This window comes from Haemorhous mexicanus, chromosome 5 (assembly GCF_027477595.1).
Source record: "Haemorhous mexicanus isolate bHaeMex1 chromosome 5, bHaeMex1.pri, whole genome shotgun sequence".
Taxonomy (NCBI): Eukaryota; Metazoa; Chordata; class Aves; order Passeriformes; family Fringillidae; genus Haemorhous; species Haemorhous mexicanus.
The window spans coordinates 39,129,120-39,157,094 of record NC_082345.1 but is presented as its reverse complement, the minus strand read 5'-3'; the positions used below and the strand labels follow the sequence as shown (position 1 = coordinate 39,157,094).

The 27,975-nt window shown below is 36.4% G+C and overlaps 1 protein-coding gene across 1 annotated transcript; it reads right to left on the bottom strand.

Moving 5' to 3' along the window:
• CAPS2 (calcyphosine 2) lies at positions 1-27,410 on the bottom strand. Its single transcript, XM_059846900.1, is given in 16 exon segments — positions 1-706; positions 709-822; positions 2,081-2,177; positions 3,242-3,361; positions 3,910-4,064; positions 4,533-4,609; positions 6,698-6,813; positions 8,047-8,140; positions 9,827-9,901; positions 13,340-13,407; positions 17,876-17,992; positions 20,299-20,474; positions 23,170-23,287; positions 23,412-23,457; positions 24,982-25,028; positions 27,333-27,410. Coding segments are annotated over 16 exon segments (1,557 nt in total). The 3' UTR covers positions 1-647.
• Between the last annotated feature and the right edge of the window lie 565 nt (positions 27,411-27,975).

Genomic DNA, 27,975 nt, shown 5'->3' with positions numbered 1-27,975 from the left:
AAAACCTTTGAGACCCAGTGCTCAGTTTTGAATGACGGATCAAAATGACAAAGCAAGATCAGTCAAGAGGGTGCACAGGCCAAGGGGCTAAATGCTGTGAACATCTCTGCACTTTCAGTACAGCAGACATCCTCAAAATTGGAAAAGGATGACCTGCTTTCTTTCAAGCCAAGTACCAGCATAAGAAAAAATAAGCAAGACAAAGAACGTTAAAAGAAAATTTCTGAAGGAAAGCTACCATTCACATTTACGCAGCCAAATCTGAAGCTTTTCACAATGCATCATAAAACAAAATTTTCTCTTGCACATACCCCTTCAGGCATTTTAGTATTCTAATTCCCTCTTATTTTAAAATAGGAGAGTATATTTTAATATTTTAAAAATATTGCTTTTTGTATGGGAAACAGCCTTAATAATTTCCAGTGAAAAGACATGAACAGCATCTTTATATAGGAATGGCTAGCATAACTCAACAGACACTCCATGAAATTTGCCATTTATTATTCTGAAAGCATCTGAAGTTTTCGGTCCCTGAAATCAGTTTAAGACACTAATTATAAAGTAATGCCCATCAAGATTAAATCCTCTCTTACTTAGTCACTCCTTGTTTAGAAAGTGTCCCTTCTTCTTTTTTGTCATCTTCCACTCTAAATTCCCCATGAATTCCTTAAGATATTAACAAAATCATCATCACCCACAATTCCAAACTTAATCCTTCATAGTAATCTTCAAACTCAGAATAGGACACTTCATTGGAGTTGCTGCAGGACTCTCCTAATGCTTCTAGAAATGATGATTTAATTTCTTCTTCTGCAGTTTTGCCTGTGAAAGTATATTTTTCAATTAAATACATTTTAAAGAAGAGTGAATATGTAGTATTTAATATATTTCAGGCAAGAAACTTTCAAATTTTAGTTTGCAAATATATTTTTCATGAAAAAAATTCAATATTCTGATTTCAGAATTGTCATTGCTTCACTTATTACCATCTGTAGAAATTACCTTACTTTAATAGCATGATAGAGTTAAGTATCAACAGAAAACATGGGATCAGCCAATTTCAATGAATTATGAGAACAGGAAAATATTTTTCTTCAAATGACTGCAAGAGCTGCATCATGCATTTGTAAACTAAAATTCTGAATTTATCTTGTAAGAAAGTGTATGTTTACTGTAATAAAACTCCAAAGTTCTGGAAAATTTTAGGATGGAAATTGGCATTTGAAAAGTGTTCTGCAATTTACATCTTTGTCCTAGCAATTTTATAAAAATAATACTTGAGATGAGTATTTTCATTGAGGAAAAAAAAGTGCAAAAAATATGGCATTACAGCATTGGAAAAAAAAAATCATATCATGTATCCCTATATCCCCATGTGACTTTTTGTGTTACCATTAAAATCACTGGCAATATTAAAAAAACCCTCTCTTCTACAGGCAAAAAAGAAAGGGTCATGACATCCTGGAGACTTTCACAGTGACTAGTTTGGTGCATGGAGGTATTGTTTTCTAAAACAGACATACAAGTATTTAAATTCCTATTTTTTCAACAGCAGACTTTAAACATTTTTGAGAATCCTGAAAAAATAATGAAGAAACCAGCATTTCCTCTGTACAGGATGACAAACCTGTCCTAGAAATAAATTAGGTTCCTTCTGAATAAATTATTTAAGTGCTGAGTACATTCCATGTCAGTTAGAATCCTTGCACACTTTGATGGAAAACAGTAATGTGAAAATGAGAGTACCCTACTAAGTCAAAGATATTAAGATCATATTTGCCACTGATAACTTACAGATGAAAGCTGTGAAATAACTGCTTACAGAGGTAGGGAAAAGAAGTACCCTGCATACAGGCAGTATTAGCAGCTTGATAAAGGGCAAGTATTAAAATTGTGTATATGAACTTCTTTACTACTTATAGTTATGTTTGGAGAGATTAAGAATTTCCCCTTTAACAGCTCAAGTCTAAGTAAATATGAAAACAGTTCTTATTTCCAACCAGTTTCTGGATCTGCTATCTCTGCTAACAAGATGATTTCTGTAGGTACAGATTTTTGTTTGTTTGTTCATCTGAATTACCTGCCAATACTACAGGATGTTTCTTTGCACAGTAACATTTTCTGACATCTACCATAGGCACACTACCAGTTTTGTTGAAATCTAGTTTCATATAAGCCTATAGGGGAAAAAAGAGTTTCATATTAGCATCTCATGAGAAAAAAAGTAGAAAGATAAAAAGATCAATTCTATAAAACATTTAACTACCTACCACATACTTTTAGATCTTGTGCAATGGATGATGGCAATTTACCTATTTTTTGCAAGGCACCAGATACTAGAAAATCCTTCTAGATTATGCAGTTTCATGATTATTTTACTTCAACAGATTTCACATCAAATGCGTGTCCCCTGGTCAACACAAAAAAAAATTGTCTACTCTCCCTAATTTCTTGCTCATCATTAGAATCAGAAGTTCAGCTGCTTCCCTTCTGCCTCCTCCAATTATTAAGATTCTGCATCATTCTGGCAGAAGCCTCCCCACAGCCTCTCCAGCACTGCTAACAGCAGCTTCATTTGCATTTCAGTTTACTCAAATACACATGCTCCACATGTAAGGCTAGGAGAGTCAGATCCTCCATGATTGAAAGCATGAAAATATATGTCATTTTTCTTGATCCAGTAGCTTCTCCTTTGGCTGGTTTGTGATCAGTGTCTGATACTGCAAACAGCTCCACATTACATTATAGACAAATAACAAGTGGCATTTCACATATAACATGTCTCACAAATATGATGACTCTTACTGATGGTCTCAAAGGAGACAAGTACTACTGCATCCTATTTCAGGCACTGCAGGAAGAAAGTCTACAGATGTAGATTTGCCAAAATTTGTCCTTCGCCAGAATAAGGAAACAGGCTTCTGGAAGAGATCATCTTAGGGTGCCAGACACTTTATACATGGGACTGAACGATAAGAACAGCACACATGCATGAAAACTCAAAATAATAAAGGAATTAATTCTAGAATTTTAAATGAGCTAATTTAACAATGGAACAGCATGCAGTCCACTAATTTACCTTTCTGTTGATAAACTGATCTGAAACTTCAAGAAGTCAATTTCCAGGTATAGAACTTAAGAAAAATAACAACAAAACCCAAAAACTAGAATAAGAGGAGTGACTAGCTCCAAAGTTAGACTGCGAAATATCTACAATTAAAATATCTACAATAAAACTTACTTTTCTTACACATGTTTTCCTATATTCATTCATTTCTCCAAATATGGCATGGGTAAATTCTCCACAGTCGACCTTATCATTCTTGCTATCATCAAGAATAAGCCATAAGGTTTCAAAGTCCTTCAATTTAAAAATATTTTGCCAAAGTTCTTCACTATACGCTGAAATAGAACAATTGCTATAATGGGAAATTACAATATTCTCACAAAACCCCCCAAACTTCTGAGTCCTTACTCACTCAAAGATTTGTTAAAATAACGCTTGTCATCAGCTGTCACTGATGACCATAATTCACATTATTCACAGTTCTGATAGCTGTCAGTTACTTTTACAACATAATATATAAAACAAAGAAAAAAAACTAAGTAAACAGCATTAACTAAATTATTTTTTTAAAACCTAAAGGGAAAAAAATGGGTTGCAATCACACTTCTTCATGTCATGATGTAAAAAATGATTGCATGTTTTAAAATACATATGTATTTTTTTTAAGAACTTTACACGGAACTGAGTGCAGAAATGCCAACACACCATAAAGGAAAAAAAAAAACCACCAAAAGAAAACATGCACAACCCAAGTATTAAACTATACATTTAAGCAAAGAAAAGAAGCAATTCCATAAATTAAGAAAGATAATACCCACAGTTACAGTTTCAGCTAGACTCACCTCTTCAGGCATTTCCAAATGGAATAATTTTAGAGCTTCTTTCAAGGCTGCCTGAGAGAGAAAACCATTTCTGTTCTTGTCTATTTGTCAGAAATACTTTCCTAAGCCTGTTATAACCCAAACTCCTCTTTTACTTAGTGTTTCTCTGAATATACCTGAGGATTTAGAGAAAAAAAGGACACATTTACCTGAAGTTGTCTACTTGCTATGGAGACAATATAGAAGTAAAGAACACATCTACATATGATGGTGCTGGTTAGAAAGACATACCCATGCATTCAGGCTCCCTTGTCTTTGAAAAAATGCCAGTCCAAAAGGAAATCATCAGTTATTTAACATTTGAGTGAAAATCTATATAAATTATGTTTAACAAGCAATATCTAACAAACTTTTTTCAGAGACCACATAAGGAAAGAAAAAATGGCTATTGCCCTCAATATGTTCAGACTGTAAAACTGCCCACTTCTGTGAGAACTGGTCACATGCCACAACTTAACATATAAAGCAACTTCGGAACAACTACTTCAGAAAAATACAAAAACTCCATTATGAGATACAGAGTTGCTTCTTTATTCTACAAAGATGGAGAAACTAAAATGGAATTGGTTCTGGTAGATACAAACCTTGGATCTTCTTGAAAACTTTGCTGTCATCAACCACTTGCCTGGAGCACTCTTCCTTTAGTTCCACAGAGGAAACTCTAAAGAAGTCAAAATTAATATTACATGTAATTTTACCAATCAATATTACTATATTTAAAACAGATGTAGTAAAAAATGCCAATATACTCAGTTTTATATTTAATTCATATACTACCCTTGTAAACACAATATCCAATTGCTTGAATTTGAGAGGGCACTCACAAAAGTCCTTGCAGATACGCAGAAATTCTCTTCTAACAATATTAACTGGAGTTGCCTCTACTAATTCATTAACCATGGATAATTCCCCCCATGCATAAAATCTCCAGAAGTTTAGTTCAATTCCAATCTCATACCACTGCAAGAGTTTGTTAAAGCAACTACATTTAATCACCGACAGGAAAATAACATGTAATATTTTTCAAATCTCTCTTTAGAACACAAACAGCAAAGATGTAGATCAAAAGTATATCTAGAAATTATGATTAAATTTTGTGGAGTTTTTTCTGCTAAGTTCCCTTCTGAGAAGAGCTTCCAACAAGCCTTCATCAGAAATTACTATAAAGATTGACAAAAAATATTGTGGAAGAACCTACTGGAAGAAAAATACCCAAACCAAACCAAAGTCCTACAGTTATTTTAATCAGAATATTTTAAAAAATGGAAAATCATTACTGTCAATTCTGAGCTGCTTGTTCACCAGTGTTTTGCCATGACATACTCCTGCTGCTGCTTTTTGAGGCCAAAGACTTATCTCTCTGCTATCTAGTAGGACTTTTTGTCTCCACTTTGAGCACCTTCCATTATGAAGTCCCTAAAAGCTTTCCTACATCAGATCACCTAAACTGGAAAGTCACCAACCACCTGCAGAGGACAACGTACTCCCTCTAGAACATATGTACACCAAAAGATTCATGGTTTGTGACAGAAGGGCGTAGCTGCTCCTGGGAACCTGCAGTAGACCTTTTGGACCGCAGCTGAAGAGGATTTTCTGTCAGTATACTAATGAAGGTAAGAGGACTCAATTCAAGACTTAGGCACCAGAGAATAGAGAGCTCAACAACATCCTCATACAGAAGAAAAAGATACACTGAAACTTAGTCACTAATGGAAAGAATACAGAGAGAGTATAAAAAAGGAAATAATCTATTCCACCACAGGTAGTAAAAAATCCAAAATTACAACCCATTGAGCAGCTCTTCTTCATGGTTCTTCTGTCCAGAGATAACATTGGTTCAACTCCAAATTTCACAGGTATAAGATTGGCCACAAATGATAGAAAAAGCTGCTCTACTTGAATGATAGGCTTCTGAGATGTAAAATGTCTTACATAAGCTAGCTGAAATTAAACTATATTGTGTTTAATTTCATTGAAACCTTGCCGAGAGGGAACAATTAGCACTAAGCATCATACAACTATACAGTTCTACAACCAATTAAATTTGAATTTACTGTTCTATGCACTGTTAGCTTACTATGGCTCCTTTGCAAAGCTTTCAGTCTAAAGGGACTTTAAGGAATATTACCATATCTGAGAACAAGCTTCATGTGTCTAAACACTTGCAGAAAGAAAATAATAGTCAAGTTCTGCTAACAAAGTAGTCTTTAGATACTGAACATATTTAACTGAGATTAAAATTATTCTCTTCCTAATCAGGAAGGAATCAAAGTATAAGATATATGAGGAGGGCCTGGGATAGCTGGAATTGTTTAGCCTGGAGAATAGAAGCCTTGAGGGGTCTCACCCTCAAGTAGTATGAACACCTGAAAGAAAGGAGTAAAGAAAACTGAGACAGGCTCTGCTCAGTGGTGCCTGTTGACAAGACAAGAGGCAATGTGCACAAACTGAAACAAAGGAGGTATATGATTTGATTGTATATAAAAATATGTGACCTCAAAGCAAAAGAAAAGATTCACATTTCAATTCTTTCTTTAAAATTACTCCTTACCATTCTAGGAATTTACTGAGCTACACAAAATCTTCTAATATCAATTACTAATTTCTCCTAACAACAGCCTAAATATGGATTCTGCTTTTAGCAGTATAAGCCATAAGGTATTAGGAGCTAAATTTTTTTTTTTTTTTTTTTTTTTTTTTTTTGCTTAAGGAAGGAAAGGTAGTTTGAAAAGCAGTTATCAGCACTTACTTTAGATAATCCATTGCTGCTTCATCAATACTTATCACACGAAGGGTGAAGAAAGGGTTCTGCTTAACGCTTTCTGGAAGGTTATGATCGACGCTTCATAAAGTCAGATTGGCTCCCTGTTGGTAAAGCATGCAATGATTTAAAAATTGGTTGTGTATTTCATATATAGAGGGGAAGGGGAAATAAAGAAAACCAGCAAACTAAAAGCAAAGAATGCTGAGACTAATAAAAAAATGCAGTAGCTCTAACTACTAATAGCTGGGCAGGCTTGGTTTGTAAAGTTTCCAAAACTCATGAATTTGAAGGAGGAGACAGAGACACTGTTACTGTGCAAGGGTCTCAACCACTTGAACTTTGAGAGATCTGCATATCTTAATGTCAGCCCAGAAAGCAGGATAGCAGATATGGAGATTTACAGACACAGCATCATTCCAAAGAGGTACTGAACTCAGTGCAGTACATTTTCTGGATGACTTAATGATACATCTCTATTCAGAACACATTTCCATCTGCAGGCTGGAAAAATACACATGACAATAAAATATGAAAATCCAAACAAGTAGCTTTATCTTCCATATCATAAGCTCATCTATTTCATCTTCAAAATTCTTAGGTGGTTGTGTAAGCTGTTAGGATAGGCATGTGATTAGACAAAACATACTAAAAACTAACTTTCTACATTTCTCACAAACATGGCTTTTCCTCCAAACTTCAGATTTGCAGGAGCATTTGAAGAATTTGGTGAAAACAGTCTGTACTTGAAAAGTTGCTCAAGTATTTATAAACCATAAACACTTTACCCAGTACAGAAGTACAGCAGTAAAGAATGTGCAATATGATTTTTAATCAGCCATCAGATTAGCTGGTAGACAAAGCTTTATATTGTTTCATACACTTGCTTTAAATAGCTGTTATTTACATTTCAAACTGTAGGTTAAAAACAATTACCCTGCAATTTCTTCATGTTTAAAAAATATTTAATCATTGCTTCGAGTTAAAAATGACAGCAGAGCTTGGAAAGATTATTTACTTTCAACAAGTACTTCGGTCTATTTGAGGACTCTCCTTCCCGAGTGGATCACTTCGTCCAAAAAGGTCCACACTGTCAGCAGTCTTATGCCCTCTAGGGGGGGAACTGAAAAGTACAGCTTAATCTGAAACCTAAATTTGGAACCCCTAAAAACGTGGGACAACAAAACAATCCAGACTTCTGAAAATCTTTAATTCAAAAATGTCTCTTAAGGGGAAGACTTTTGGCCTTTCTGGAAGGCTAGATCACAATTTACAATTCAAATATCCAAATATTACCTCCAAAGAAATAGTATTACATTCAGCAGAAGAAAACTTACAACGTAGAAGTCACTAAGATCATAAGCTTTTGCCTTTCTTTGTCCACGCTGATGATGATAAACTCCCTTCTGAATGAAAGGCAAGGCATTTGTCCTGTGAAATAAATATAATTGTTTTAGTACCAGTTTTGAATTATTTAAGCTTCTTGGATATGGCAAAATATGTTTTCTAAAACCCTTTTAAAAAGTAATTAATCTTGCCTGTTTTTTTCCAAACTGTCGAAATTCATACACTGTAAGGGATTTGTCACACACAAAAAAAAAATCCAACCAACTCCCTACAAGCATTGTGACCATTTCTACAAGGAAAATTGAAAAGCACCTTTATATTTTTCATCTATATAAATCCAATTCAACCCTAACATAAGTAACATTTATTTTGGAATCAGAATGGTTTGAGTTGGAAGGGATCTTAAAGATTATTTAGTTCCAAAACCCCTGGCATGGGCTGGGACACCTTTCACTAGACCACTCTGCTCAGAGCTCCAGCCAGTCTGGCCTTGAATGCTTGCTGGCACAGGGCATCCACAGCTTCTCTGTGCAACCTGTCCAGTGCCTCTTCCTTATCTCATCTAAACCCTCCTGCTTTTAGTTTGAAGCCATTCCCCCTTGTCCTATTACTACATACCCTTTAAAAAAATACCCTCTCCAACATCCCTGCAGCCTTCTGTAGGCACTGGAAGGGTCTAAGGCAAAAGGGTCTCCCTGGAGCCTTCCCTTCTCCTGACTGGACAATGAAACTCTCTCAACCTGTCTTCCTAAGAGAGGTGCTGCATCCCTCTGACTACCTTTGTGACCTTCCTGTGGGTCACTCTAACAGGTCCTTCTCACACTGGGGACCCCAGAGATGGACAGAGCACTGCAGATGGGGTCTGACAGGAGAGAAGCAGAGAGGCAAATCCCCTCCCTTGCCCTGCTGGCCATGTTTCTTTTGGTGCAGCCCAGGACACGGTTGGTTTCCTGGGTGCAAGCACACACTGCCAGATCATGATGAGCTTCTCATCCACAGCACCCCCAAGTTCTTCTCCTCAAGGCTGCTCTCAGTATCCATTTTATTTCCAATGTTGCATGCTGTACAACTGATTTTTTTAAAGAGCTTTTTGACTATTTTCTCTAACCTACCATGAAATTCAAGTTGTGGATTCGGTCACGTATTTTAATTCAATATTCCATTCTCCATAATGCTAAAACACCTCTCAAGGCTTCATGTTTTAGTATGCCTATATAATTTTCACTGATTAACTAAAGGATTACATACGCCAGGACTACTGCATTCATTGAGGTACATGAAAGTATGTTGCTGAATATTCAGCTGTGTCTAACAAGTATGCAGCTCACAGCTGCAGAAAAGCATCACTTTCAAAACTGAAAAACATGTTTATGCTACCACTACTCAAATCACAGCGTTCTAAAATTTAATACATAAGGAGCTATGAACAAGTTGCAAAGCCACTACTACTTATAGTACTTGTCACACCTAAGATAAGGCTAAAATAATTTTAAACAACTATTTTACACAGCCCCTGTGGTAACTGTCCTGAATAGAGCTATGAGTATGATGGTAACATAACACTGCTTACAGACCTTAACATTGTACAGTGGGACTGTAAAGCCACTATCCATTAGCCACGTCAAAATTTGTACTACACAAGGACACCCACACATACTCTTTTCCTTCAACATAGGGAGCAGAAATATTCAGTGCAATTAATCAGTTCAAGAGAGTAATCCTCATTCACAAATTCAGAGCATTGAAAAGCTTCACAAAATTTGTGATTACCTCGATATAATCCTACTGTCAAAGCGTAGCTTGTTGGAGAGCATGTTCTCAGTTAGTCCTGATTTGGTCCTTATTCTGTGAAAATAATACAGCATGTTAATGATACCTACATGCTCCCAGATAATTGTTACATAAAACTCAACCATTTTCAAACAGCAAAAACCATGAAATACAGTATCCTTGGCAACTGGCTGAGGAGATGATCCTTTGTAGCTGAATTGGAAAGCAACTCAGAGCTGTAAAGTGTTCTGTTATTATGTAATATGAGAGTACATTCACAGAGAACATAGATATGAATGGGAAATTTTGTTTACATGCACTTACATAAAGAATAAACCTTTACCTCTACCACCCACCACACTTCCGTGAACCAATGCACTCTCTTGCAAAAATATCCAGGTGGGGGCATTTTTACCCTCATAAATATTTTATATTGGTCCTATTACTAGTTCCAGAAATGAAGATTTCTCTATCTGATGGATGTAAGAAATTGAGACTGTTATTTTTGTCTTTTTTTCCTTTTTTTAAAAATACAAAGATGACATTTGATGAGAAAGACTTAAGAGCGGGATGTTAAAATGCACAAAGCAGAAATTCTTGCCTGAATGTTGAGAAAAACCGAACAAAACTGAGACCGGCAGATTCATTTAATTTTATGGATCACAGTGTTTCCTCAGGTTTTCTTTTTAAGTCCTTGGAGCAACTAGTTCAATGCTGACAGTCCAGGAATGTCATTTAAATGCCAGTAGGATTAATTATTGCAGCAGAAATCAAAACATGAAAGAAAAGTATGATTATTGTGAAGATCTACATTAGCATTTACAGATGCATATTTATGCAATTTATGCACCTGAGAATAGGAATCTCTAAAAGGATTGCAAGCATCCAACCACTTGGAAAAGGCTGGCAAGTCCTTGTGATGAATAATATCAACATAAGCTTAACAATGTTCTCCCAGTTTTTATAAATTCTATGAATCAATCATAATTCATAGAGAATTCACATAAAAAGGTCCCTGTTGTCTCATTAGGCAATAACAATCACAGAAAAGCTACAAAAAAAGCCTCATATGAAGTTGGTGGATCCAAGCCAAAAACAGAACATCTGGAAAAGCAAACAGAATTCAAAGAACTAAAAAAAAAAAAAAAAAAAAAAAAAAAAAAAAAAAAAAAAAAAAAAAAAAAAAAAAAACCATAGCAGAACATTTATTTTTATAAACTTCCTTTGTTTCATGGAGGGTCCTTTTTCTAAAACGCATTGGTGCCATGCCAGCTCCCAGAAGTCCTTGAGCTTCCTTGCAAACATCAGAACGTGGGGACTGCTCTTGATCACTTATAACAGCTCTGACCACAAAGAGCAGGAAGAAACCCTCTGACTGTTAGTGTGGCTGGATTTCAGGTCTTACATATTTTTATGCAGGAAAGAAAACACCCAAGAATAATACAGTAATACAATCTTGGAGTGATCCACTAAGCTTGCATAAATTTGTGGGCCTAAATTTTGTCTATCTTTACAAATTCTTAAGTCTGTTTCACAAAATTAAACATATGCAATAATATTCTGGCAGTGCACTGGTGATGGCCAGTGACATCACCTCTGAATCACAGAGTAGCCTAGGTTGGAAGGGACCTTAGAGATCATCTAGTTCCAACCCCATGCTGTGGGCAGGACACCTTTCACTAGACCAGATTGCTCAGAGCCCCATCCAATCTGTCATCCAACAAAAAACATTGGCACTTCCTCCCTCAAAGTGCTAACTACACAGCTGAGAGGATCTCAAAGTCCCAACAAGCAAAAAGGAACAGATTAACTGGGTTTTGAACATTTTGATGTTCTCTGTATCAGTTCAACAAGTAAACAAAAGAAGAGAACCTTTAAAAATAAATGAGATGCTTGTTATGCTATGGAAATGGTTATCAGAAGGGAAGAAATAATTTTGCATGGCTATTATAGTCTTCTAAACTTGCTCTCTGATCTATACAGATACATCTTTGTACACATCAGTTACACTGATTTAATTGCAAGATTTGCTCTACTAAAAAAATATTCAAAATACTTTTATATTTCCTTAAATAGCTTTTATTCATGCAACAGTTTTGAACTAATCTTTTCCGATTAACATCCTGATATCTGATTCCAATTTGTTTAGAAGTACTGGCAGAGTTATATTGGGAATATAAACAGAGAGATTTTTTAAATTAAAACTTCATTCTGATGCAGCTGCAGCACTACTGAATATTGTTTTGACATTATCAACAGAAGGGTTCCGAGTAGGAGAAGGAAGACGTGGAAAAAATAAGGCAAAGCAGCAGAAGGAGGATAAACACAGAATGGGCATCCATGATCCAAGATGCACAAAGCTGTATGTTTAATGAAACATCAGTAGTACTAAAACACTTCAACATGACCAGAATATGTTTAAGATCACTTCTGTAATAACCTTTAAAGGGATATGACACAAGCCAAGCACTTATCTGAAAACTGGGGGTTTCAACTCTGTATAGCTCCATAATTTTAATCCTGAGGATTAAAATTGGAATTTAACATTGTGTTTCCTGACAGTCTTGTTTTCCTCAGGCAACCTTCTTGTCATGCCAGCTTTTAAATAGTGTAAAAGTGTTAATAGACTTTCAAACAATATAGGTCATTTAAACTGCCACTGTAACAGAAACAAATGAAAACTAAAATGGTGAAGTGCAACAACATTTCAACATCAAAATCTTAGTATTTGATGGGCTAGAACACCAGTGCAGATGACTCCAGAGTCTGTAAACTATGCACAGAATGCAAAATAATCTAGACATACCCACAGATAATTTTCTGTAAGTATAAAGTAACATGAAGCTATATTAAACTAGCTTGCATTGTCTTATATTGTCATAACCAGACAGCTTGCATAAAGCCCTGAATTATTAAAGCATGCTTAAAATAGAGGGATCTTTCTGCACACAAGCAATGTTTTCTTGAAGCTAAAGGGATAGCAATGAAGGCAGGAGATCTTACTGTACAACCTGGACCAACTCAATTTATAATAGTGCCTTTTATTCCTACATGCCCAGAGCTGGTATAATACTCCTTTATGCCTGAGAGGTGCTGTTCCAGTATTAATAAAGGATTAATCAATATTAATAAAGCTAAGATTTTTAGAAAGGACAATAAATATTGAGGATGTGCAATTTATAAGATCAGGCATCCATGTATTTTCTTGAGGTGCAAGAGGGTAATTTTCAACAGCTAGTGCTATTGTACAGACCTTAAAATAAGTTCAAGCATAAAATTAGGAATTATTTCCAGAAAAAAAATAACATACACATGGCTCTTTAAACTGATATTTTAAGTTGCATTACAAAGCCTTTCACTTAAAGAACTTTTGCAAATAATGCTACTACATAAGGCTTCGTAAGACTTGGAACAAGATGATCAAAACACCTCTTAAGCAAGAAAAGCCAAACACTAACAGATCTTAATCCTTCTGTAGGGAAAATTGAAATTTTACATTATAAATTCATTTACCTATATAATTGATCCACCATAACTTGTTCTACAACAGCCTGTTTTCTCCTCTCTGCAGCAACATCCTCCTGCAATGAAAAACTGGCTGAGAACAAGTGAAATATATAATAGGAAGCACTTCAAATAATAAGTTCCCGTTTAAGACAGCAGTCAGAGGTCACAAACTTACCCATGCCACAATTAATATTTTTTTACATTTTTAATAGTCTATTTGCATTAAAAATAGACATATAATATTCTCTGCTACACACTCAATTTGTCTATGCATATTAGCTGTAATAAATATGAGAATTCCAGTATTTAAGTTTACAGACAAAATCCTTAATTCTGTATTGTTTCTAATACATTCTCTAAGTACAATAGAGCCTGAGGAAACTCACATTATTCCAGGTTTTTCAGGTGACACAGATTCCAACTAAGAGAATAAAACTTTACCTCCAGCAATATTTAGTCAAGAAAATTCTTTTAAGACTTAATCTCAGTTGCAAGATTTTTCTTTCCTGCATACCACAATAATTTTCTGCTGAGACAGGTCAATCTGAAAAACCTTTCAGGAAATATCATCCTAAAAGGGAAAAGGGATTTAACATGATCTTCTTACTATTTTTATTAGAGTAACCTTGTGCCATTCACTGTAAAGTGTGCAGGCATTGATCATAACCTGTTACACAGAGAGAAACCAAAGCACAAGAGGATGGCCCAGGACAGTATAAAGGCCACCAGCAATAACCAGGCCTCAGCACCTCTCTTAATCTTCCACATTCCTGAAGTTTTTTACTGCATTTATTTTGCCTTTTATTCCAAAAAATTAATTTTATTTATGAGAAAATAGAGATTATTGTCACTGAAGGGGGTTATGCAACCTTTCTTTTTTAGATATTCTGAAACTAAAGAATTAAGATATTTTTCTAATTGGTCTTGTGTGCAAAGTAAATTGTAGAGAGATCTAGCCTTTGTGTGGATGAAGAACTGAAAAGTTCCCAGGTACCTATAAGAGATAATTCCTAATTCCACACATATGTTATGGGTAGAATTCACAATCTTCAAATAAATACTGACTGGCACTAGTCAAAAAAAAAAAAAAAGCCAAATCAAAAAATCCCAAATAACTAATGCAACACCAGACCAGCTGTTGGGTATTGCAAAGTGATTTTAAGCTTTAGATTTCAGATTTGTAAGAGGTAGGACGCTTTTTAGTTTTATTTCATGTTTCGTTTTTGCACCTGCCAGGTGCAAAAACTACAGGGTGCTTTATTCTGGGTTACTGATTCTTTACCCATTAACTGTTGCAACAGATGTATTAAAAAGAATGATTTAAAGGAGGACATGGTGATAGTATAGGGCAGTATTTGTTATAACATATTCCATGGGCCCAGCTTATAGATCCAAACCAGTTAGCAGGCCAAAAAGAATCTGATTTTTAAAAAACCAAACAAAGAAAACCATACACCTTAAATTTCAATTGAATTAGGTCTCTGAATGTAATCTTTCATGAAACATCTTCCATTCTGCTCTTAGACAAAAGCTCTGCTATGAAATTACAAAAATGAGGAGGGCAGAGGCAAACATTGAATTTGTAGCAGCTCTCACTGCAAAAGTAGTTACTGTTGTTCCCTAAATATGAACATTCAGAGGAAACCAACCTTCTCCAGAGGTTATATATGACATCTATTGGCAATGGGCTGTGATTCACAAAGTCACAGAACAAACTGAACTGCAAAGGACCTACTAAGAACATCAAGTCCAGCTCCTGGCACCACACAGGACCACCCCTAAATCACACCATGTACCCAAGAGCATTCTCCAAACACTTCTTGAACTCTGTCAGGCTTGGTGCTGTGACCACTTCCTTGGGGAGCCTGTTCTGGTGCCCATCCACCCTCTGGGTGAAGAACCTTTCCTTAAGACCCAGCCTAAACCTCCCCCAACACAACTTCAGGCCATTCCCTCAGGTCCTGTCACTGGTCATGAGTGAAGAGATTGGTACCTGCCGCTCCTCTTCCCCTCGTGAGGATGTTGAAGACCACACTGAGGTCTCCCCTCAGTCTCCTCCAAGCTGAACACAACAAGTTAGGAGATCATCTGCTCCTCATGAGGCTTCCCCTCAAGGCCCTTCACCATCTTTGCTGCCCTCCTTTGGACACTCTCTAACAGCTTCATGTCTTTTTGATATTGTGGCACCCAAACCTGCCCCCAGCACTTGAGTTGAGGCTGCCCCAGTGCAGAGCAGAGCAGAACAATCCCCTCCCTTGCCTGGCTGGCAATGCTGTGCCTGATGTCCCCCAGGACAAGGTTGGCCTCCCGCCTGCCAGGACACTGCTGACTTATGTTCAACTTTCCATTGACCAGGATCCCCAGGTCCCTTTCCATGGCACTTCTCTCCAGCATCTCATTCCCCTAAGGCTGTCCTTACATCCAGGGTTGTCCTGTCCCAGGCACAGAATTCATCACTTTCCCTCATTGAACTCCATGTGGTTGGTGACTGCCCAGCCTTCTGATTTGTTGAGGTCTCTCTACAAGCCCTCTCTGTCTTCAAGGGAGTTGGCAGCTCCTTACAGCTTTTGTATTATCTGTGACCTTGCTCAGTATCCCTTCCAGTCCTGTGCCCAATTTTTTATGAAGATGTTGAAGAGCACAGGGCCTAAGATGGAGCCCTGCAGAACCCCACTAGCAAACTTTAATCCCAAATTACAGAAAAATCAAGAGGAGTTCTACTTTAGCATTTGACTTTTTGGTAATTATTACAGCAAAAGGACATGCTAACATTGTGTATTCTTGAGCAAAATTTTCAAGTAGATAAAATGAAATGCCAACAATTAAGGAAACATATACAAAATGAAATTAATACACATGAAGTTACTGCTGCCAGTTTTTTCCCGTATTCTACCACTATCAGAAGCTGGACCTAGGAGAGCCTGAGATGGTCCTCAAAAGAGAGAGTGAGTGAGCCTGTGCTGACCATGAGTGCTAATGAATAACAAAAGGGTTCTGAAGGGCCTCAGTAACACCTTTCTCAGACACCTGCTGGCTTTATTTTAAAGCATGGCAGCTACAGAATATCTTCTATTTTGTAGTTCTGCACTGCTCCCTTTCTCAGGGCTTTCACTGTACTTGCTTTAGCATTAAGTAGTTACTCTAGGGATACTTCAAGACTTTTTTCCATTATCTTAGCCACTAGTATAGATTTTTTAATTTATTCTAAAAATAAAAGTTTAAGTACTTCCTCAAAAGATTTTCTTGTCATGAAAATTAACAGTGATCTCAGTAGAGCAATATCTGCATTCATTTCAACAAGACTAGAAAAAACAAATGGTTGCAATGATGCAAAATTCAATGCATCGTGACGAGCAAATAAAATTAATTAAAATTACTATTTACTCTGAAAAATCATTAAATGTCTCAAGGCTTATTATTCCATGAGAAAGTTAGAATGCATAACCCTTTTCAGCAATCCCTTCAAAAACCAGTAATAAAAGCCATCACTCTGCATATGCAAATACTGAATCATGCAATATCAAATCAAGGTTCTTCATCCCTGTAAATGATCCTAAATTCAAGGCCTGGCCTCAGATGGGCAAGACTCCTATTGTTCAGTCCCAAAAAGAGTAAAATTCACTTATATGTAATAAATTAAAGATGCGTATTGGGTACATCCAGGTAAGGAAAGTTTTAATTCCCCTCTCTGCATGCTACTGAGTCCATGGTGGTTTCCAGACTTCAGGGCTCCCTCCTTCCATCAGAAAGAATCTGACTAAAGACCAGAGCAAAAGCAATTGAAAGGAGCAGCTAAGGGAGCTTGGGTTGGTTTTGTTTGCAGAACTAGCAGCTGTCAGGCATTCTGAAGAGAAGTTACAAAGAAAAGAGAACCAAACTTTTTTGACAGAAGCCAGCAGTGTAACAGGAGGCAAAGGTTACACACTGAGCCTTGGGAGAATTGGTGTGGACAATAGGAAGAACTTCCTCACACAGAGAATAGCATATCACATGAAGGTGTTGCTTAGAGACACTGAAGAAGCTCCATCCCTAGAGCTTGAAGACACAGCCAAAGCTGCTGCTGACTTAATCTAATACTAACTGATGGAATTATGGAATCCATGGACCATTGAATACAGGCCCAGCTAAAAGCTACAGATCAGAGGAAATCATAGAATCATGGAATATCCTGAGCAGGTAGAGATGCACAGGGATCATCAAAGTCCAGCTTCTAACACTGAATGTTACATTATGTTTAGGTTCACTCAACTACCTCAGTTATTCCCAGTTGTATGAATGTATCTGTATATATTACTCATAATTGGTGTTCTCATTTATATAGATTACTGCATAAAATACAAGCACTGCACATAAGATTTTAAAATGCTCACCTGATTGCTCAGTTCAGCTCCCATTGAAAGAAATGTTTAAACTCACATGATTTCAATGGGTGCAATTACATACTAGACTCAAATCTCCAAAGGCATAACTTCTGTTGAACATCTGGAAAGCCATTCTCCACATCTAGGTGGTTAGCAGCATAATACCAGTCCACATACTTACAGCTTCTGTTTTCCTTATGTTGTGCTGCATTTTACAAGGTTTGTTTGTATAGCATTGGTGCAGGAGAGCTTTCTTATCAAGGGTTACAAAATCTTGTCCATCTTCAAGCTGTGTACCCTACACAAAAATACATTATTTTTATAACTCAAATTTAATGAATTGCAATAAAAACAAACTAAAAAACCCACACATGTTTTCCTCAACAATTTATTTAAAAATACTACTTTCTTCTTTACTTTTTAAAGTGTCTACTTCTTCCACTTCATGCTAACTAAAAGAGAATTTTTTTAAGCCTAGCTTTCTACAGAAACTGAACTTACAAGGAAAGACTAGAGAGCAAGATCTGTATCTTTTGCATACTTACCAGTTTTCATTTATACTGAAATAAATAATAAATTTTAAAAATCTCAAAAATACTGTGTTCCTACAAGCTTTGTGAAAAAACAGCAGCAAGTCAGAGAAAGCAGACTTTAGTATCTCTGAGGAGAAGAACTCATCCTTTTTCTGTTCTGCACAGGAACAGCCAAGTGAAAGCAGAGGATTTGCTGTTAGGTATAAAGCCCAAAGCTCACTGTAGAGATACTGCTTTGTGACCAGTGAAGAAGTTAAATATAGCCTAGACAGGGAAAAGCCAAAGCATGCTCCTGGTTCTAACAGACTTGTAAACCAGTCCCAGAGTATTACAGAAATATTTCCTACATGGACAATAGGAAAAAAAAGGATACAGGAAGTTTTGACAGAAACATTTTTAGCAATCTCCTCTATGACCACCTTCTTTACAGAAAAGAGAAATTGTTACAAGTTCCACTAATCAAGCAAAACAAGTGCATTGGAATATTTTTATTTATTCATCTAATCAGGCAGTGATAATATCTAACACAAAAAATCTGTTCTGATAGACATTATATTAAAATCTGTGAGAAGAATTAACACACATGCTTCTAGTGCTTAGCAAGTATCTTTCTGGAACCCAAAATCCCCACAAAAAAAAAAGTCAGTTCTGCTTTTTCTCTCCCAGCATACATTTGCCATCTATTTGTTCATCTTCAGATAACTTGGCTCCTCCTGTAAATACCCTTTTGATGGGCTTGCAGAAGTGCATATTAAGGAAGCACTCCTTGAAAAACAGATGATATGGGTATCAGACCACCACATTACAGTGGAATCATTAGAAAAGAAAAACAAACAAACAAACAAAACAAAACAAAACTATAACAAATCTCCAGAACAGAAAATCTTATCTACCACTAAACATAAAACTAAACCACAAAATACCTCAACTTTTTTTTCATTCACCTATTATTCACAGAATGCTTATTAATAGTTTTCAGATTTTCCTTTATCTGATCGCTAGAAGCACAACTTGAAGAGAAAGCTCTTTTAAAGCTATCTACAATATGTGAAACAATCTTTATTTTGAAAAACCTTCCCTTTTCATTCTACTGAATGCTGAGAAAGTAAATTCAGTAAACTCATTGTTATTCATCACAAACCTTTTCTCTGAAAAGCAATGAGCACAAGATGTTCTATCAACATTTGCATACTTAACTTTCTATTAAGGTTCTTAAATGGCCATCTACCCTCAGCAGAATCTAGCACTCAACCAGTTCTCACAGCTGTTGCTTACTTAGGTTTCCTGCTTCCTCTCATCTACAATGATGCATCTTTCCCTGTTCAACCACTTTCCTCCACTATCACTTCTAAACAAGATGAAAGTTGAGTTTCTTCACCCCTTTGTTTTCCAGTTTCTCTCCACTGATCTACCCTTCTTTCCACCTTAATTTGAAAACACAAAAGAAACCTGGCAAAATTAGTACAGCTTGCAGTCCAGCTGTACTGAATCTTATACCACATCAAAGCAAAAAGTACAGATAATATCTTTCATTATTTTAACCCCACATTCCTTTGCATTTTCAGTGTTAATAGTTCTCTAAGGAACAGGTTAAATCTTTCATTTTTCCTTTTTTTAAGTCCAAATTTACAGAATAGTAATTAAAGTACTTCTAGATTTAAAAAATAAAAAAGCTGGAATGAATTTCTGGTTTTGGAAATAACACTTTACCAAGATCTTTCTGCTGTCTCTCCTCTTCTTATAGGCTTTAAGCTGTCCCTTATCAATCATGCTAATCTTCAGACTCAGGCTAGAAGTGCACTAGGAAGGCCAGTGTTCCCTTCTTTACCAGAGAACACAACCATACATAAATTCTCAGAGCACTTCAGTTTCTCTCTCTGCAACAACTGAAACAACCTTCCTACAGTTTATTTCCTACTCAACATTAGATGTTTAAATTAGATGTTTTTATTTCTTTACAATAAAAACATGAAATTAATTACATACACGTGCAAACCTTTTTCCAAACAGTGTAATTAAATAGTGATGTACATTTGCTATTTAAAAATTAAATTTCTACTTTGCTAGCTACCTTTATGGAAGTGTCTGGACACTGGAGGTGGTCTTTTTTGTTTTCTGCAATTCTCTGAGGATGCTGCTTATATTCTTCCTTTGTACCTGCTTCATACTGACCGTGCTTCAACTTGGATCTGTCTCTGACGGATGGCAGGTTTTCTGGTCTTGTCTTCTGCTCCCAAACAGAATGTTAAAGCAATGAGTAATCAACATAAAAGCTTCTGTCTGGTCTATTGAATGTGAACAGCATTTTCTTAGTTCCTATCCAGTATAATATCTGAAACTTCTTGACATGATGCTTCAAATTAAGAAAAAATGCAAACAGGACTGCACATTCCAGCCTAATTTTGAGTTCTTCAAATTCTACCATTTTCAAATCTAAAACATACACACTCACATGGTTTTACATCACTTTTAAAGAAAGAAGTCAGATTCAGTGATTCTGCCTCATAACGTCACTAAAATGGAAATTCTGACATTTGCTTTTCGGATGGCTGAAAATAGATGGATGGATGTTTTTGGTTAGAAGCTCTAATACTCTTGTATGGCTGATGAGAACTGGGACACTGTTCCTTAGAACAACATCAGCTGCACAGCTGAGTGCTTTTCTAACCTTACACCCATTTCAGGGCTCTGCACAACAGAGGCTGGCATCAGTAGAAAGAGCAGCAATGACAGAAGTCCAAGATTCCATTCTCTTCTGTCTCCATGAGTAACTAACACCTTCAATATTTAAGTTATATTCCTTCAGTGCTAACAACAAAAAAAGTAAAGTGGCATTCTCTAGCATCTCTGCTCAACACTTGCAACTCATCTTGCAACAACAGTGTTACAGTCCTGCTCTAGAAAACCATTTCTCAAAATCCAAAAAGATTTATGTTTTTGAAGAGCCAACTTTCTCCTTCAAAAGAGGATTCACATCCCTTCCCTGGTTAATTCCTGAATTATAAGAATATATTTAAATTTTTCTTCCAAAAGTGACCTATTTTAGGAAGATTTACTTACACAGTTACTCAAGAAGCTGGAATCTATCTGGATCAGAGAAAGCTTGGTCAGAGCCCCAGAAGCAAGAAATGCAGAAGTAAAGGCCTCTCAGAGGAATACATTAAAATATTTTAAAACACCTTAAAAATCTTCTCCAGAAAAAAGAAGATGAGGAGCAAGTCAGGCAAAAAAGGGAGAGCAAGAGGGAGAAGGGAGACAGAAAGAGGGGAGGGAGAAAGAGAGACAGAAAGAGAAAGGGCAAGCCAACAGAAAGATACATTCCAATACTTTGAGCACTCAGTATTTAAGAGATAGTCAAGGCAGAAAGGAAGCAACAAGAGATAAAGGAAAGCAGAAAAGGGAGAAAGACCCTGAGAAACAATGCCCCACCAACCTTCTACTAGCAATCCTGCAGCTTTACAGTTATACATAGGAACATTGTTTAAAAAAATGGTCAAGCAGTGTAAGCATAAGCATCCAGACCCAAAAAGGCCATAACAACTGAAGCATGTTTGCACATTTACAAGGCAGTAGAAAGGAAAATAACCTATCAGTAGTTACATGTTTACAGTAACATCTTGAGACATATATGAATGCCTATGTTGGGCACATATTCTAAAAACAAGTATATGCTTAGTACTTTATTTTAAAAAGACAAAAAATCCACTTACCATTTCAGTTTCTACTTAAATGAAATTGTTTTTCAAGTAGAGAAACCATTTGGTTATATAGGGAAACATACAAAATAGTGATCTTAGCAGATTCACCTTGAACTCCAGCCAATCTGCAGTTCTGTACAAATTAATTTAAAATTGGATTTCCTTCTAGTTAAAATCCTGGGGTTTTTTAAACACTCATTTGGATATTTCTTAGGTTTACATAAGTTAAATATTTTTGAAATAATGGACTTTCCATCAGTGTATTTTTAATAGTTTCTCCACTAAGCTAGTTCCTGTCACATAAAAGAAATTATAACATATTAGATTTTCAGACTATATACCATAGTACTGAACTGATAAGACTTTTTGTCAGTCTGTATTTTTTCAACTTCTTTACCTCCATTTTGTTCTGACACAATTTTCTAGACACCTATTTAAAGGAAAGCACGAAAGATGTATTATGATCAAATAAAAAATTATTACATTTATTTTGTTCATACTTAATTCAGATATAAGAATTCTAAAGAACTCTTTTCCTGAATTCAGGGAAGTGTAATAACTGAGTAATTAAATTAACTCTAAAAACTTTTATAGTGGATATTGATCCTGAACAATGTTGCACTGTACTGTAAATCAGAATAGTAGCATCTGGGCTCCTGATTTTCTTTAAAAAGCACCTAAGACTAGTGGTGATTAAGTTTCTTTGTCATCCAGGGGTGGAAAGCTAACATGATGAGGAAATTTTAACAATAAAAAGAGCATCAACAAATTAGACACAATTGCAAAGTTTATGTCACAGTTCTGTTTTAAAGAAAACAGCCCTAAGAAAAAAAAAAAATTAAATGGCTGCAAGTAACTCCAAAAGTTTTGTTTTCACCAGAAGTAACTACTGCTCCATAGAAATAATACTTAGTGTTTGTAAACATGGATTTTGTCTTCAATCATACACTTACTACCACTAATCTTTGTTATTTCCACTGTTAATATAGCTCTTAAAAAATAAGTACAACAAAAGGATAAGTGCATCAACCAACAAAGAGCTAAGCTATGTAATAAAATTTTTTTCCTAAATATTCTAAATAATCTCAGTAAAAGGACTTTGCTAAAAATATTTTGGACTAACAGCACTTGGAGATATGAGCTTAACCAAAAGAAAAAAAAAACCAGAACTTACATAAAAAAAATATGCATGCTTTTCTAAATTACTGCTAAAGGGGTATATTATAAAGATATTTGCAGTGACAGACTGACATGTCGATGCTGTGCATATGGAGTCTGTAATGACGTTCTCCACTCTGAAGATGAATCTAGCTGGCACCTATGAGAAGAACTTCCAGTGTACTGTATGCAAGAGTCCCCATCCTAAAATCACAGGAAAAAAAGGACAAGCAATCACAATTGCTTTATATTCAGAGTGATACTTTTATAAATTCCTGAAAAATGTGAATTCTAAAAACTTTTTGAGACAAAATTAATTTACAATTACCTCTTCATCAGAATCTCCCAGCCTCCCTAGATCTAGGCATGGCACCCTGCAGGGAGTTAAAACAATTTAACAGCAATACATCCCCTTATTTTTTAACTACTATAAAAGCACTGCCTATTAGTTATTATTAGGTCCTTCACAAAAATTTCCATGCAACTGGATATGGCCTACTCAGCAAATCTCCATTAGCCCCTTCTTCAGCTCAGCAAGTGGCTACAGAGCTTCTCTTCCCCAGTAGCAGAGTACCCTGGCAGCTGAAAAGGATCCTTCTTTACTCCCACATTGGCTTCTCTTCAGTCCCTGACAGGAGCCACTGCAACGTGACCATAAATGAGGGGTGCCTTACTCTTGTCTTCCACAGCACATCCAAGTCAACATTCCTCTATAATCAGTCAACAGAGAGACAACAGGAAAGCAATTGCTACTTGGGATGCAAATCTTCTAAACTTTCCATAGGAGATTAACACAGTAAAAGACAACGTATTTTGATCTGCTTCAAGAAACGAAAACATCTCCAATTCATCAAAGCATCTCTGTACCTTCTGCCTTTACTCCAGGTATATTGCAGAGCACCGTGAACACTTTTTTTTTTTATATTTTACCACCAATATTTGCAAGCAACTCTGTTTTATCTTCTTGGAATAAGAGAGTTCCTTATCTTTCAGTCTTTTTTTATTAGATAATGACAGACAGTACACAGCAATTGGAATGTTTTGACTTTGGGTGGAAGAATCAAAGGTCATAGTCACAGACACTTATAAAATAATTACATACGTTGGCTCTAAGGCATTTCAGTAAACAAAACTGGCTAAACTATCAATCATGGTCCTTGGAAGAGTAGATATTCCTTAGGTGCCAAAGTCATTATAAGGTTTTAAATTTTAAAAGCACAAACAAAATTTCCCATTGCTTGTAATAACCCTTCACAACAGTTTCTCTGTATTTTTTACTGTAATACTTGTAAAAGCAGTCAATAGTTAAAATACCATTTTTCTCCCTTTGCAGACACATTAAAAATAGTCAAGAAAAACAATGTAAATATGTAGCTCTGAGTGACACTCTGAAGAGGATGGAGCCAGGTTCTTCTTGGTGGTGCCCAGCAATAGGACAAGAGGCAAAGGGCAGAAACTGATGCACAGGAAGTTCCACCCAAAAAATCTTCTTTGCCACAGGTGACTGAGCACTGGAACAGGTTGCTCAGAGAGGTTGTGGAGGCTCCCTCACTGGAAATACTCAAAAACCATCTGGATGCAATCCTGAGCAATGTGCTCTGGGATGACCCTGCTTGAGCAGGGAGGTTGGACCAGATGGACCAGTGGGTTAGACCCAATGTGGTCTCTTCCATCTTTACCCACTCTGTAATTAAATCTCCACTCAGCCAAACATAAATCAACTTAATTCCAAAGAAAATAATACATCAAATATTCTACTCCAAATATAAATCACAGAAAACAAACCTATGATGATAAATTTCATGGAATACTAATTTGCACATCACTATAAAAGGAAATGCATTGAATTAATAATACACACAATTAAACAAGCTGATCAGAAATAGAAGCAAACTTACTCTGGTGGGCAAGGACTGTGTGTAGCCTGTCTATTTGATCTCCAACCCTAAAAGAATGACCCATTATTACATACCTAAGGGATCCAGACTAAAATACATAGTTCTCCCTTTTCAATTTCTCCTTAAATATTTAAAATTAGAGGCTTAAAGTATCTGTCCAACATACTTGACTAAGACACTACTAACAAGGGGGAAAACCCAAAAAACTTCTCATTGAAATCTAATTCTTACACATCATGAGACTAGCAGACTGAATATTCATCATGATAGTAAGACTTCCAGCCATTAAGAATCTAGACAGCATCCACATCAGCTATTAATAATACATTAAAAACCATGTGTGCTGAGGCTTTGTACCATCACTGCTCACAAGGCTTTAGGTCACATGGATCTTGTTGGTTGGGAACCAACCCTTAAACCAAAACCACAAGACTGACAGCTGGCTCACAAGGAGCTAGCTCAGACCCCAAAGAACCCCTGATATTTGGTGTAACTGTTTCATCTCAGCTTTACCATAGCAGTCCTGATGATGACTAGGCAGTTCACTTTATTTATTTTGCAATGCTGAATACCATACAGATCTCCAAACTCAACTGAGCAAGAACATAGCAGGAAAAGAGACTCGAGCTAAAGCATCACCTATCCCCCTATAGGCTTTTGAAAACAGCTAGCAGCAAATCCATAGGGAAGGCTGCCTGGGGCAAGCACAAGGTAACAATTCACCTAACCGGCCTCCCAGTCTGAAAAAAAAATTGTTTGGGAACGCTCAGAACCAGGGCTAGCGTTTTTGTTTTCACACTCCTCAGCATCACAGCCTAAACTGAGCAGAATCCTATTTCCAGCAGTGCTCGAACATCCTTCACGATGTGAGAGCGAGCACAAAACTGTAACTCCTTTCCTGCCGTACAGCCTTGTAGCTGCTCCCGAAGCAGAAGTTCGGCAACACTACCCTCTAGTGACTCCAGAACGAGCCCGGGCACCCGGTTTGAGAGCTCTCCGCACGTAATGAGCACCGCCACCCTGTGGTCACCTACCTAAGGCCATCAAGGCATCAAAAACAAGGCATTACATCCCACAACTCTCTTTTTTCTGTTCTATTTTATTTGTAGTGAGGCAAAGAAGGCAGCTAATTCTAGATGTTAAAGCTTTAATATAATTCCTTTTCTAGAAGTCAACAAATCAGGAAGAAAGCAAACAAAAACCATTGTGAACACTGGGGTGAAGCACATAACTTTAATTTAAGATTTACTTTTGCAAACTACTAAAAATCACGTGGACTAAAAAGTCCAAATTTGGAAACTTAGCTGCACAAGAAAGAAAGAAAAAAGGGATGAGAGATTAGAGGAAAAAATGACATTTCTTTTCTTTTACAACCTATACTAAATGCCCCAAATATTCTTTTTGTCCAAGGTATTTAATGTTCAAAAACCACATTATAACATTATATACAATATTTATATATTATATATATAAAATAACATTATAGCATTGATGTATTAATGTTTACAAAAGATCTTTTTTCATTCCAAATCAAACTGAAAAGAAGACCAGCAACTTGGCAGTCAAACTCCAAGAATTCCTAATGGGGTCATGCAACAAATAAGGAAGTAAAATGGGTGCTTGGGGGATGAGGGAGGATTAGAAATTAACTTTCATTCATGGACATAAAGTATCTGCGAGAAAAATCAACTGTTACTAACAATATTAATATTTACCTTAGCAGTTAGGAAAATAATGGCCCTCAGGATCTAAGATCATATTCGTAGGGACTATCAAATGCTGGCCCTAAAGTTTCTACTACAGTGAACCTGTGAGGTTTACACACCTACCCTATTTTAAAGTGTAGACTATTAGGAATACCTGGAAAACATCATTTTCCTCCATACTGAACACAGAGCACTGAGATTCATTTTTCATGTCAACCTAAAATAATGCCTTTTCAAATTATATTTTGGGGGCTGCTTTACTTTATTGTTGTCTTGCAAAACAAAAACACAGACACACCTGTTGCCAGTTTCACCAGTGGCTGGCGATAGCACACACAGTACATGTTCAAGCCTCTGTTGCTTTCAACTGCAAGTACTAGTTCATTCTTAAATCCCCCACATTCCAATTAAGTACTCAGAGTAGCAGTGATTCTCGGATAGCTGTTTACATTGGAATTTCTCACCTTCATTTGAGAAGCTGTCATACTAAATCATCCCTTTCTGACAAAAATAGTTTCTTTAAAAGGTGTCTTCTCGACAGAATGGATTTTAACCTCAAACTAAAAACCTTGTGAAGTATAATTAAAATATTTTTAAAATGTCAAAGTAAGGAAGAAAAATAATCAGAAGCCTTCCATTGACTACCTGATATTTCTTCCCCTTCATTGACAACTCAGCCTTTCTTCGAGGGGATGCAGCAACTCCTTTAACTTCCAAATCCATGCAAATTCAATGGCTGGCAGCTTTCAGAAAAACACTGATAAATAGAGAATATTATTAACAAAAACATGTATTATTTTATCTAAGTACTTTTGGGGGGGAAAAAAAGTTACTGCATTAGAAGGAATTTTGGTATTGTCTTCAGCAAACTATGAAATGCTGTTGGTTTCTCTTTTTCACAGCCTCTTAATTTCAGCCTTTTATTACTAATGCTTAATCAGATTCCTGGGGGGTTTTTTTGTTTGTTTGTTTTGTTTTGTTTTTTGTTTTTTGGGTTTTTTTTTGCCTCAAGCTTAACTCCCTCTTTCCCTTCTACTTATCGATACATTCTCATTCCGGTATTATTAATTTGTTACCCCTTGGCAACATCAAACCTTTTGTACTCTCCGCTCACAAGCGCTGCCGGCTCTCCATGGCTCAGAGCCCTGGGAACACTTCAGGAAGGCGGGCGGGCCGTCCCGGCTCACCGCCAACCTCCGAGAGCTCCAGGGTGACAAGCCACCAAGCATTCCTGCCCTGCCGGCTTCTCAAACCACGCAGCCAGGTTTGAACCAAAAGCCCATCAACC